We start from the raw sequence: 12,680 nt of genomic DNA, 5'->3' as shown, positions 1-12,680 counted from the left end.
AGAGAGATTGTGGGGCAGACAATAATAATAAGAATAAGGAGACAGATGCAGGGGGCAGGGCCATTTCAGCCAGGAGTAGGGTAGTTTATATCTCCACCAGTTCTACCCTTCTAACCCTAAGGGGCAGTCTATTATACCTAGGGGCCAATCTATGCCTATCAGTGACCCTGGGGTAGTTTATATCTATACCCCTAAGGGGCAGTCTATTATACCTGGGGGCCAATCTATGCCTATCAGTGACCCTGGGGTAGTTTATATCTATACCCCTAGGGGGCAGTCTATTATACCTGGGGCCTGTCCCTGTAGCTGTCAATCCGGTGCCAGTCAGTCAGTTCTAGGGTGTAATTGTTATGTTTATGAGACCCGGGGGTGATTCTATTTGCCCTAGGGGGTCTGTCTCCCAATCCCCGGACCCTCCGCTTCTCCTGTCAGCAGGCTCCACCCCCGCAATTCCCCTCGCATATCCAGGTCCCGCCCCGGACAGGTTGCTATGGGATGAAACGTACCGTGACGCTCATTCCCAATTTCCAATAGGCCAATAGAGCTGTCTGTTAGGTGATTGAGTCGGGGATTGGGCAGCGGAGCGATGAGCTCCGGATTCGTCTGAGGAGAGGTGGTGAGTGCAGGTGTGGGGGCAACTGGTGGCTTTGGGGTTAAAGTCTGGTTCGGGGGTGAGACTCATGGGGTGTTGGGAGACGGAAGCTGGGAAGGCGAATATTGGGTGAATGTGGTCGGGGTGCTCCTGGGAAAAGGGGAGAGGGTGGCTGGGGCATGGGGGGCAGTTGGTAGAGAGGGGTTGGGGCATGGGGGGCAGTTGGTAGAGAGGGGCTGGGGCATGGGGGGCAGTTGGTAGAGAGGGGCTGGGGCATGGGGGGCAGTTGGTAGAGAGGGGCTGGGGCATGGGGGGCAGTTGGTAGAGAGGGGCTGGGGCATGGGGGGCAGTGGTAGAGAGGGGCTGGGGCATGGGGGCAGTTGGTAGAGAGGGGCTGGGCATGGGGGCAGTTGGTAGAGAGGGGCTGGGGCATGGGGGGCAGTTGGTAGAGAGGGGCTGGGGCATGGGGGGCAGTTGGTAGAGAGGGGTTGGGGCAAGGAGGGTTGCATTGGAATTGAGGGCAGTGGGGAAACAGCAGCCGTTGGAGCAAGTGATTGGTTAATGCATATTGGGGTGCCGGTGCTACTAACAGAATAAAGGGAGGGGCTTACGGGAATTGGGGTGCGCTGGTGGTACCGTGGGCTTAGCCAGGGGGTATATAGGGTTTGTGGGGTAAGAAGACTAAGGGCACAGCCAGGGGAGTCATTACCATCTGTGTTTGTGCCCCGGATTTTGGCAGCTCCTTGTGTGGCCCCCAAACCCAGTAACCGTGAGTAACAGTAACAGTGCCGGTGGGTTTGGGGGGGGCTGAGACTGAAGCAGTGGAGGTGGGTCTGGGGGGCTGAAGCAGTGCAGGTGGGTTTGGGGGGCTGAGACTGAAGCAGTGCAGGTGGGTTTGGGGGGGCTGAGACTGAAGCAGTGCCGGTGGGTCTGGGGGGGCCTGAAGCAGTGCCGGTGGGTCTGGGGGGCTGAAGCAGTGCCGGTGGGTCTGGGGGGCTGAAGCAGTGCTGGTGGGTCTGGGGGGCTGAAGCAGTGCTGGTGGGTCTGGGGGGCTGAAGCAGTGCAGGTGGGTTTGGGGGGGGGCTGAAGCAGTGCAGGTGGGTTTGGGGGGGGGCTGAAGCAGTGCAGGTGGGTTTGGGGGGGCTGAAGCAGTGTCGGTGGGTTTGGGGGGGGCTGAAGCAGTGTCGGTGGGTTTGGGGGGGGCTGAAGCAGTGCAGGTGGGTTTGGGGGGGGCTGAAGCAGTGCAGGTGGGTTTGGGGGGGGGCTGAAGCAGTGCAGGTGGGTTTGGAGGGGGGGCTGAAGCAGTGCAGGTGGGTTTGGGGGGGCCTAAAGCAGTGCAGGTAGGTTCGGAGGCTGAGGCTAAAGCATTGCATGTGGCTTTTGGGGCTAAACCAGTGCAGTGTTGGGTAAGGGGCTGTGGTGCCAGGGGTGCTGGTTGGTAAGGGGGCTCAGTCTAATCAGATTGGGGTACAGGGCTTTGGGGTAGAACAGTGTTTGGGCAGGGGGCTCAGTCTAATCAGATTGGGGTACAGGGCTTTGGGGTAGAACAGTGTTTGGGCAGGGGGCTCAGTCTGATCAGATTGGGGTACAGGGCTTTGGGGTAGAACAGTGTTTGGGCAGGGGGCTCAGTCTGATCAGATTGGGGTACAGGGCTTTGGGGTAGAACAGTGTTTGGGCAGGGGGCTCAGTCTGATCAGATTGGGGTACAGGGCTTTGGGGTAGAACAGTGTTTGGGCAGGGGGCTCAGTCTGATCAGATTGGGGTACAGGGCTTTGGGGTAGAACAGTGTTTGGGCAGGGGGCTCAGTCTGATCAGATTGGGGTACAGGGCTTTGGGGTAGAACAGTGTTTGGGCAGGGGCTCAGTCTGATCAGATTGGGGTACAGGGCTTTGGGGTAGAACAGTGTTTGGGCAGGGGGCTCAGTCTGATCAGATTGGGGTACAGGGCTTTGGGGTAGAACAGTGTTTGGGCAGGGGGCTCAGTCTGATCAGATTGGGGTACAGGGCTTTGGGGTAGAACAGTGTTTGGGCAGGGGACTCATTGCTCGCCCTGTACATGGGGAGGAACAAGGTGCTTTCACCTCCCGGCTCGGATCTCTCTCTGTTCTGTATTTTTATCCCCAGCTGCTTTATAGGCAGAGTCTGTGCTGAGAGACATTGAGCCATAAATATCCTGGTTACTCTTCTACCATAATACAGTCATTAAAATGCAGCCTTTTATCTCCAGCCATTTGAATGCAACCTGAGAAGGGGCAGACGCGCAAGCTCATTGGCCGCCTGCCTCCAGGGGGTGTTCCCATGACCAGTGCTTAAGCGGCACAGTCTAGAGAGGTTCTACTTGCTGGGTGGGAGCGTTTACCTGTGTGCCAATCTACCTTTGTGCCACCGTACCTGTGTGCCCTGTGCCACCGTACCTGTGTGCCACTCTACCTGTGTGCCCTGTGCCATCGTACCTGTGTGCCACCGTACGTGTGTGCCCTGTGCCAGCGTACCTGTGTGCCACCGTACCTGTGTGCCCTGTGCCACTGAACCTGTGTGCCACCTTACCTGCTTCCAGCTCAGCCGCTGCTGTTTGCCTCCCCAGGTAGGAGCTTCTCTTGTGTCCCTGCTTAATGCCAGCTTAGGGGCAATTGTATGGGGAAAATGTTCTGAGGAGCCCCAAACAATTGCAAAGCTGCTATTTTCTGCCTCCTATTACAGACAGGGGGATCACTAAGCATCTTGGGACTTGGGGTGGGGGATTGTGGGTGCTATATTAATGAAAGGCTACTGGGCTGTGAGTAAAGGCTATGCCTATATATTAGCCCCCTGGTGCTTATGGTTTTCTCTTGATCCTAGTACTGGCTAGTGGGTTTATATCTATATATTGGTCATATTTTATTCTTTCATCACTGGGGGGGGGGGGGGGGGGTCATTAAATGTGTTTCATTTGGCATTTAATCTTCTGGGGTACCCGGGCCAGCGACTGATTCTAATTATGGATGTGTTTCTGCGCTATCTCTATTGGCTATTATAATGTGCCAGCATGTAGCCCGTCTGGTACCCTGGTTCTGATAGAAGAATAGATCCGTGAGAGTTTGGTCTTTCTGTCTGTGTGGGTTGTTGGCAGATTTTGTTGTTGTTCTGCGAGTGACACTGATATGGAATTGGGCACTGACACCATTGCTTTTAGTTCAGTACATTCCTGGCCGGGGGGAAAGTGCTGGCAGCTTTGGGAATCTCCTTACTCTGCAACCCGGGGGCCCCTGTCAGCTGAACGTACAGCATTGTGGTGCTTGGGGGGAGCCTAACACACAGGGTGTGTAACTGGGCCTGTCTGTATTGTGTGTGTTATGTGGAACATCTGCTTTCCTGCCAGCTTTCTATGATAATGGCTTTGTCTTTTTATTTGCATTAACTCTGTCACTGGGAGGCAGTTGCATGTGTCCACTACCTGTTCCTATAGTGCTAGTGAGACCCCTCCCAGTATCAGTGTGTTTATTCTGTAAGCAGCGTAACCTTCCAAGTGTGGGCGGCCGCCCTGTCCCGTGGCACCTATAGCTCCGCTTGTTTGTACTTACTGGCTCGGCCGGGGCCCCACAGCTCTTCTGCTGATTCATTGGGTTCTGCAGTAAAAGGTACAAAGTGTTTAAAATCAGACATCTTATTGGTTGATATGGGGTCTCTGCATGTTTGGGAATGCCTGATTCTGGTGGTGCTGGGAGTTGTCACCACGATGTGACCACCACTACAGCCAGCAGCGGAGTGGGATCGGGGTTACCCAAATGGGGCCCCCCAGCTGTTCTGCTGATTCATTGGGTTCTGCAGTAAAAGGTACAAAGTGTTTAAAATCAGACATCTTATTGGTTGATATGGGGTCTCTGCATGTTTGGGAATGCCTGGGGGTGCTGGGAGTTGCCACCACGATGTGACCACCACTACAGCCAGCAGCGGAGATATACAGGCTGAAGGGTAAAGGGAGGGGCTTGAAGCTTACTGATTGGCAGAGGTCATAGGGTGCCCGGGAGTGGAAAACATAGGCCAATTGCAACCCTGAGGGTTATATAAGAGACAGACTGGGGGGCAGTACAGAACCCTGTATTTCATGGCTACACGTCACTAGGCATTTGCATTGGTCTGGGGGGTGCAGGTGAGTGGTCCTTCTGGGGTCCTGCCCAGTATTGGGGCCCTGAGCTGAGCAGCACGTGGGGCAGTTTCATGTACTACATGCCCTGGGGGGCAGAAAGGAATTGGTTCTGATGTGGCATCCAGTCCAGCAGAATTGCCCTAGAGAGTGTTTGCTATAGAAAGCTTGAGCTTAAAGGGTAAATGACATGTTACATAGCTGATTATATATATAATGTATATATGTATGTGTGTGTATTATAGCCATAGGAGTGTTTGGGAATAAAATGGATTCCCTATCTCCAGGTCCCATGAGAGTCACAGCCCACAAACAAGGAAGGTTTCTTGATAGTGATATAGGGTAACAGTGTGACAGTTGGGGTTCATTCAGACCCCCTTATAATCACTGTGGGCCGTTTGCACGCTGAACCTTTCCAGGAGTTCCCAACATGCACCCATTGTCCCTTTACCAACACGAACGCAGCACCCGTTCACCCGAGGGTCTCTGTTTGTGAGACCCTTAATGATAATGAGAATAAAGTGACAGTTGGGGTGGGCAGTCGGTTTGCTGCCATGTTGGACATTCCCATTATTACACACAAACATATGGGGCAGGTTGTAGTCAATACACAGAGGATGGGACACGGTGCCGCCGGTATTGTTGTACTGGTGCTATGGGCCAGCGCCACGGTCTGTTTCATGTTGATAAGAAAGCCTTAAAGGGCCCTGTCACATATAGTGGTGTCCAGCCCTGCGGCAGCTCAATGACTCCCGGAGGGGCCACAGCTTTCCCTTTATTACATGAATGCTCAGCTTGTGTTTGCAGTAAGGAGATAAGAATGAAGCATTCTGGGTATTTGTTCCATTATATAAGGAGCTGCTGTGCCATTCAGTGTGGGAAGGCAGTGTCTCACCATAGGGTTAATATGTGGGTGTTTGGGAAAGGTTCCTGCGGGGGCTAAACCCCCAGTGAGAACCAATAACTTGTATCTGAAATCTAATAAGCAGCTAATTGTATTCATTGAATTATCTACTGGATCACCCTACCTGTGCCCAATGGGGCCCTTTGTTGATTCACGGTGCCCACGGCTGCTTTGCATTGGCTCGATTTCTGCATTCAGCGCTCTCTCTGTTCCCCTGCAGTCACTTGGGCAGAAAATACCCCCCACTTTCTGCATTATGGGGTTCAGCCAACACTGGCACAGGGTTCAGGGGAGCTAGGGGGTGGGTCCCATCTGAGTTATTGCCCCAATTGCCCGTGGCCCCGTAGCCTAGGGCAGGTCTGTTAGACATAAAACTGCATTACAAGGCTGGCACTGTACCACTAAGGACCCTTGGCTTTCCTGTGCCCGCAATGACCCGGGTTGTGGTGGCAACAAACTCATTTTATACCAAATGCAAAGTCAAGAAAATCAATGATTTTAGTTTTTGGATATTTTATTTATTGGTGCTGCTGTTTCTTTAACCTTGTGATGGTAAAAGGGCATTGGTAACCGTGGGGCCCATCTCACGTGCCTTATGGGCAGATTGTGCCAAGGTGGGGGGTAAAGGCTTCCCGAGTCCAATCTGTCCATTCTGTGTTCCTCCTTGCTGAGTGATTTGCTTGGGACAAATGGATCCCTTGGTGACTTGTACAGCCAAAGATTTGGGGGGCTGGGAACAACCTCATCCGTGTACCCTAAGAGACACTTACGGGAAAGGCTGATTATTGAGGGCAGTCGGGGGCAAGATGCATGGAATTGATGCCCATAGTGGGAAGGAACTGGATTCATTGAAGCAAATAGGGGGCTCCCTAGTCAGGACGGAAAGGGGTGCAGATCTGATCCCCGATAGTGAGGAAATTGCTGCAGCTTGTTTAAAGTGGACAGAGTATAACTAGAATATTGTTTAGTGGTCACGCAAACCCACATTATCCCTGACAGGCTGTTAAATGTTTAAGTCCAAGTACAGAGTTGTTAAATATTTACTGGGCAATGTAATAAAAAGTCCACATCTAATAAACCATAGCCAGCAATAAGATTTAGTTTCATATAACTGGGCAATAAATGCTGCCTGCTGATTGGTTGCTATGGATGACTAGACAAGTAACATCTTTATACTGTTTCCCGCATTCCCATAAATCTGCAGTATTGGCCCATTAGGGTGTTAGGGTGCTCTGTAGGTGCTGAGGGAGCCTCTGCCTTTGCTGATAGCCCCTAAGGAAAGAGAATGGACTGAAGCAGAAACAGTAAATATAAATTGTCAGCTGTGAGGGCAAAATAGCCAGACATAGAGTGATATGGGCCTGGGAAGCGTGGCCCTTGCTTGGGAGCCACAGTTGGTCTGCCTGCTCCCCTGTCGGCACTGTATAACTATGGGGGGGGTATCCTCTATGGGGGCATCTCCCTCTCCTCACATAAGCTCCAGACTGCAATATATATATATATATATATATATATATATATATATATATATACAGTATATAACAAATTATGTATCTATAGAGTACATGGCACACACAGTCATTGTATCGCCACACATACATGTAACATGCTTCTCTCTGTGGCCCCCGGGACCCCAACTGCCTGTGAGCTGTACCCTTGGGTGGGAGACTTTTCCCGCGGGGCAGTTACAATGTATCACACACACAGTTGTACAGTCAGGCTTTGTTTTGTCCAATTAGTTGAGACTTTGGGAAATAATGTATCAGGTTCAGGGACAGGAAGAAAAGTCATTTTTTAGCTGTTGATACTGTGAAATGCATTACTTGTGTTGTCTGTGCCAATGGGCGAGGGGTAGCTTGGGGGGGTACTAGGGGGTAACATGGGGTAATGTCGTGTTGCCAAGGGGGTCAGACCATAATAGCAATGGCACCTGTGAGGGGTTCTTTCTCAGCACCAATAGTTCTGCTGAAGGGAATGGGATAGGGACCATAGATTGTAAGCTCACTTGGGCAGGGGCTGATGGGAATGGGATAGGGACCATAGATTGTAAGCTCACTGGGGCAGGGGCTGATGGGAATGGGATAGGGACCTTAGATTGTAAGCTCACTGGGGCAGGGGCTGATGGGAATGGGAAAGGGACCTTAGATTGTAAGCTCATTGGGGCAGGGGCTGATGGGAATGGGATAGGGACCTTAGATTGTAAGCTCACTGGGGCAGGGACTGATGGGAATGTGATAGGGACCTTAGATTGTAAGCTCACTGGGACGGGCTGATGGGAATGTGATAGGGACCTTAGATTGTAAGCTCACTGGGGCAGGGGCTGATGGGAATGGGATAGGGGCCTTAGATTGTAAGCTCACTGGGGCAGGGGCTGATGGGAATGTGATAGGGACCTTAGATTGTAAGCTCACTGGGGCAGGGGCTGATGGGAATGGGATAGGGGCCTTAGATTGTAAGCTCACTGGGGCAGGGGCTGATGAGAATGGGATAGGGACCTTAGATTGTAAGCTCACTGAGGCAGGGGCTGATGGGAATGGGATAGGGACCTTAGATTGTAAGCTCACTGGGGCAGGGGCTGATGGGAATGGGATAGGGACCTTAGATTGTAAGCTCACTGGGGCAGGGGCTGATGGGAATGGGATAGGGACCTTAGATTGTAAGCTCACTGGGGCAGGGGCTGATGGGAATGGGATAGGGACCTTAGATTGTAAGCTCACTGGGGCAGGGGCTGATGAGAATGTGATAGGGACCTTAGATTGCAAGCTCACTGGGTACAGAACTCCCCTAACTGTCATTTCCCTGATGGGTGCAGGCAGTCGCAGTGCAGGGTACAGGGTAAGAAGGATTTGCATTGGCACGTGGCCCAGTGACTTTGCCTACATGGGCATTGCCTGCGTGACATTAATCATAACACAAATATGTATATCATTTCCTCTGTTTAACCCTGCGATGGCCTTTCTGCTTCTCACATTCAGCTTTATACAAGTCTCCATTATTTTTGGCCTTTCTGCCCAGGGACTCCCATTGCAGTTCTAGGGGGGGCGCAAGTGCAGGGTTGTCACTTTCACCTTTTTGTTCTTGGGGCAATGATCCCAATCCCAAGGCAAAATGAGCATGTTCTGTTCCATTCCCAGATCCAGTGGATCCATTGCAGCCACTAAGATGCTTTATAGAAGCAATAAGGCAGCCCCACCCATCAGGAAATGGCTCCTCCCAGACAATACCTGGTAAATGCGACACATGTTGCGCAACAAACACTACAGGAAGAATGCGGCTGCGTTGCATCAATTGGGGTTATAAAGATAAGAGCAGATGTAAGTGGGATCTTTAGGGCTGGGGCGGTTCTATTTCCAGAGTTTTATTTTGCCTTTGTTATGGCACCAGGTTGCTGTGTGTTGCCCCATAAATCTGCCCCATAAATCTGCCCCATAATGTCACGACATTGACTTGTCTCTGTAACCTGCTCCCTAGTCTGTTCTGCTGAGTTTGTATGGCCTGCCGATGTCCGCCGGGGTTTCCTTCCCCGGGGCTGCCTGGGTTACTTTTGGGGATGGAAATGTGATAGGGACCTTAGATTGTAAGCTCACTGGGGCAGGGGCTGATGGGAATGTGATAGGGACCTTAGATTGTAAGCTCACTGGGGCAGGGGCTGATGGGAATGTGATAGGGACCTTAGATTGTAAGCTCACTGGGGCAGGGGCTGATGGGAATGGGATAGGGACCTTAGAGTGTAAGCTCACTGGGGCAGGGGCTGATGGGAATGGGATAGGGACCTTAGATTGTAAGCTCACTGGGGTAGGGGCTGATGGGAATGGGATAGGGACCTTAGAGTGTAAGCTCACTGGGGCAGGGGCTGATGGGAATGGGATAGGGACCTTAGATTGTAAGCTCACTGGGGCAGGGACTGATGGGAATGGGATAGGGACCTTAGATTGTAAGCTCACTGGGGCAGGGACTGATGGGAATGGGATAGGGACCTTAGATTGTAAGCTCACTGGGGCAGGGACTGATGGGATAGGGACCTTAGATTGTAAGCTCACTGGGGCATGGACTGATGGGAATGTGATAGGGGCCTTAGATTGTAAGCTCACTGTGGCAGGGACTGATGGGAATGTGATAGGGGCCTTAGATTGTAAGCTCACTGTGGCAGGGACTGATGGGAATGGGATAGGGACCTTAGATTGTAAGCTCACTGGGGCAGGGACTGATGGGAATGGGATAGGGACCTTAGATTGTAAGCTCACTGGGGCAGGGGCTGAGGGGATTGATGAACAGTCTGTAAAGTTCTGTATTAGCGTGAAACATAAGAGAGAGTACCCCTGTACCCCACCCTTACATCTGTTGATGAACTGCTCTGGTTCCAGGGGCGCATACTAATGTCTCTTTAATTGGGCGCAGAGCCCCAGCGATTATATAGTAAGGAGACCTCATTAGATGTCCAGTGAGTACCCACACAACCCTGCGCTATATCTGATGAGAGACCAGTGTTGGGCTGTGAATGTCGGCCTGTCTGTGTGTGTGAATGTCGGCCTGTCTGTGTGTGTGAATGTCGGCCTGTCTGTGTGTGTGAATGTCGGCCTGTCTGTGTGTGTGTGTGTGAATGTCGGCCTGTCTGTGTGTGTGTGTGTGAATGTCGGCCTGTCTGTGTGTGTGTATCTTGGCCTGTCTGTGTGTGAATGTCAGCCTGTGTGTGTGTGTGTGTATATGTGTGAATGTCAACCTGTGTCTGTGTGTGAATGTCAGCCTGTGTGTGTGTATCTTGGCCTATCTGTGTGTGAATGTCAGCCTGTGTGTGAATGAATGTCTGTATATGAATGAAGCAACATTTTCTGTATATGGGAAAGGGTTGGCACTGCCTGGGGTTGGCGCTGGTGCCACGGGATACAGCAGATTGCCACTGCCCTCTAAATCCACTTCATTTCAATACTCTCATTTCTGATTTCCTGTACAATGTTTTGGGGGGGGGGGGGTGAAGCCCCTCCCCCAGGGACCAAGTGCCTTCGCCAGCTGTAGCAACCAGACTGAGTATATGGGGGTCGTTCCCCATGTGGCACCAAGTGAGTCGCTATAACGTGTCTCCCTCGCCCGGGGGGTCAGACCTGTTTTTCTTTCCATTGAATTCCCGAGCGCAAGTGTTGGGCAAATATTTACCCTGCTGGGGCAGAGGAGCCTCGGGGCCCCGCCTTGGAGAGGACTTTGCCCGGAGCCCGAGATTCCATTCCAAGTCACACGTATCGCTGCCTTTATAGCAAATTCTTCTCGCCCCAGTTTTACAGCCATTGTTCTGTTGGAATTTGTGTAATTGGCTGCGTTACGCACATGTGGGCGGGGCTGAAGATAAGCGCAATTGTCCCATGTGTGTGCGTTTGTGCAACAGTGACCCTTTTATTGGGCTCAAACTCCCTATTGGTGTCATTTGGGTCAGCCATTCCTCAATTCTTTGTGTGGCACTTAGGGTGTATGTGCCGCCTTGCCATAGTGCACCCCCCTCATTGCTGATGGCCTAACTGGGGGCGACTATTTCCTCCCCGTGGGCCATCACCCTAAAAGATTCATTTAGTGTAGCCTTTAATCTGGTTCTTGAGTTCTTCCTTTGTGCCCCAGGGAACATGGCGGCTCATAGAATTGCCTGTTTATGCCCTTAAACATCTCCTTTTATTGGCAGAAACCCTTCCTGTGAAATGGCTGGCCTCCCCAGCTGCATAGAGTAAGGATATGGGGGACCTGCACACCATTTTTGACCTCAGCAACGAGCCTTTCCATTAAATTTGGATCCTCAGAAACTGTGAGTAGTGAAATAAAGCAAAACTGGCCAATGAGAAGGAACTTTACATTAAATAGACAGGAAATGTAGATAAAGATATATCTTTCTATGGACCCCCCACTTTTGTCTCTATAGGGGTGTGGGGCAATTGTGTGCAGAGGGGGAACCCCCACCTCCCTCCCTCTGAATAATGGGGGACCCTGTAATTACTCAATAGGAATTGTTTGTAACCCTGAGCACATCCCTGTATGTTTCCCAGAGGTGTATTTGGGGGGGTCTTCCCCAGTTTATATTACGGGGGGCTTATAAGGAAGCTCTAGGGGTTCTGTGTACTGAGCCCAGTCCAAAATGTTATTATTCTTGCACCGTTGGTTTTGGGGGATACCCAACCCTAGCCCAGCGTGGCAATAATGCCCCATTTGTGTGTCAGATCCCCCCAAAGCCATGGCCAAGCTACATGTGGCCATGATAACCCTACTGGGCCATTAAGGGGCCAATTTACAGGCTGGGCAGGAACACGTTGATTGGGGCATTTGTCTTTCTAGCGATGACTTCGTTAAATGTTTTACCCCCGTGACTCACATTCAGCCGCTCTGCTCTGTTACAGAACCAAAATGAATGGGCAGATCTCAAGCAGTTATCGTGGGGGCTTTGGACCCGGCTCCCAGCATCCCAAGTAAGCAGATTGATTGGCTTATAAAGAGTTAAAGGGTGGTTTAACGTTTGTTATAGAATGTCCTAGGCCCCAGTACAGGAAGGTTTGGGGAACCCAGGAATGAATAGGCCCCAGTACGGGAAGGTTTGGGGAACCCAGGAATGAATAGGCCACAGTACAGGAAGGTTTGGGGAACCCAGGAATGAATAGGCCCCCGTACAGGAAGGTTTGGGGAACCCAGGAATGAATAGGCCCCCGTACAGGAAGGTTTGGGGAACCCAGGAATGAATAGGCCCCAGTACAGGAAGGTTTGGGGAACCCAGGAATGAATAGGCCCCAGTACAGGAAGGTTTGGGGAACCCAGGAATGAAAAGGCCCCAGTACAGGAAGGTTTGGGGAACCCAGGAATGAATAGGCCCCAGTACAGGAAGGTTTGGGGAACCCAGGAATGAATAGGCCCCAGTATAGGAAGGTTTGGGGAACCCAGGAATGAATAGGCCACAGTACAGGAAGGTTTGGGGAACCCAGGAATGTATAGGCCCCAGTACAGGAAGGTTTGGGGAACCCAGGAATGAATAGGCCCCAGTATAGGAAGGTTTGGGGAACCCAGGAATGTATAGGCCCCAGTACAGGAAGGTTTGGG

At 51.7% G+C, this 12,680-nt stretch overlaps 1 protein-coding gene across 6 annotated transcripts in view; it reads left to right on the top strand.

Annotated features, from left to right (window-relative positions):
• Positions 1 to 494: 494 nt before the first annotated feature.
• eps8 (epidermal growth factor receptor pathway substrate 8) overlaps positions 495 to 12,680 on the top strand; it is a 49,573-nt gene continuing 37,387 nt past the window's right edge. Inside the window, exons 1-3 of one of the 6 annotated variants that reach the window (XM_031898064.1) lie at positions 495 to 616; positions 11,284 to 11,403; positions 11,990 to 12,058. In XM_031898064.1, the coding sequence (XP_031753924.1) occupies positions 11,997 to 12,058 (62 nt within the window). In that variant the 5' untranslated portion in view covers positions 495 to 616; positions 11,284 to 11,403; positions 11,990 to 11,996. 6 annotated transcript variants of the gene reach the window in all.

The sequence above is a fragment of the Xenopus tropicalis genome, chromosome 3 (genome assembly GCF_000004195.4).
Source record: "Xenopus tropicalis strain Nigerian chromosome 3, UCB_Xtro_10.0, whole genome shotgun sequence".
Taxonomy (NCBI): domain Eukaryota; kingdom Metazoa; phylum Chordata; class Amphibia; order Anura; family Pipidae; genus Xenopus; species Xenopus tropicalis.
The sequence above is the reverse complement of the archived record's forward strand: the minus strand, read 5'-3'. Positions and strand labels throughout refer to the sequence as shown.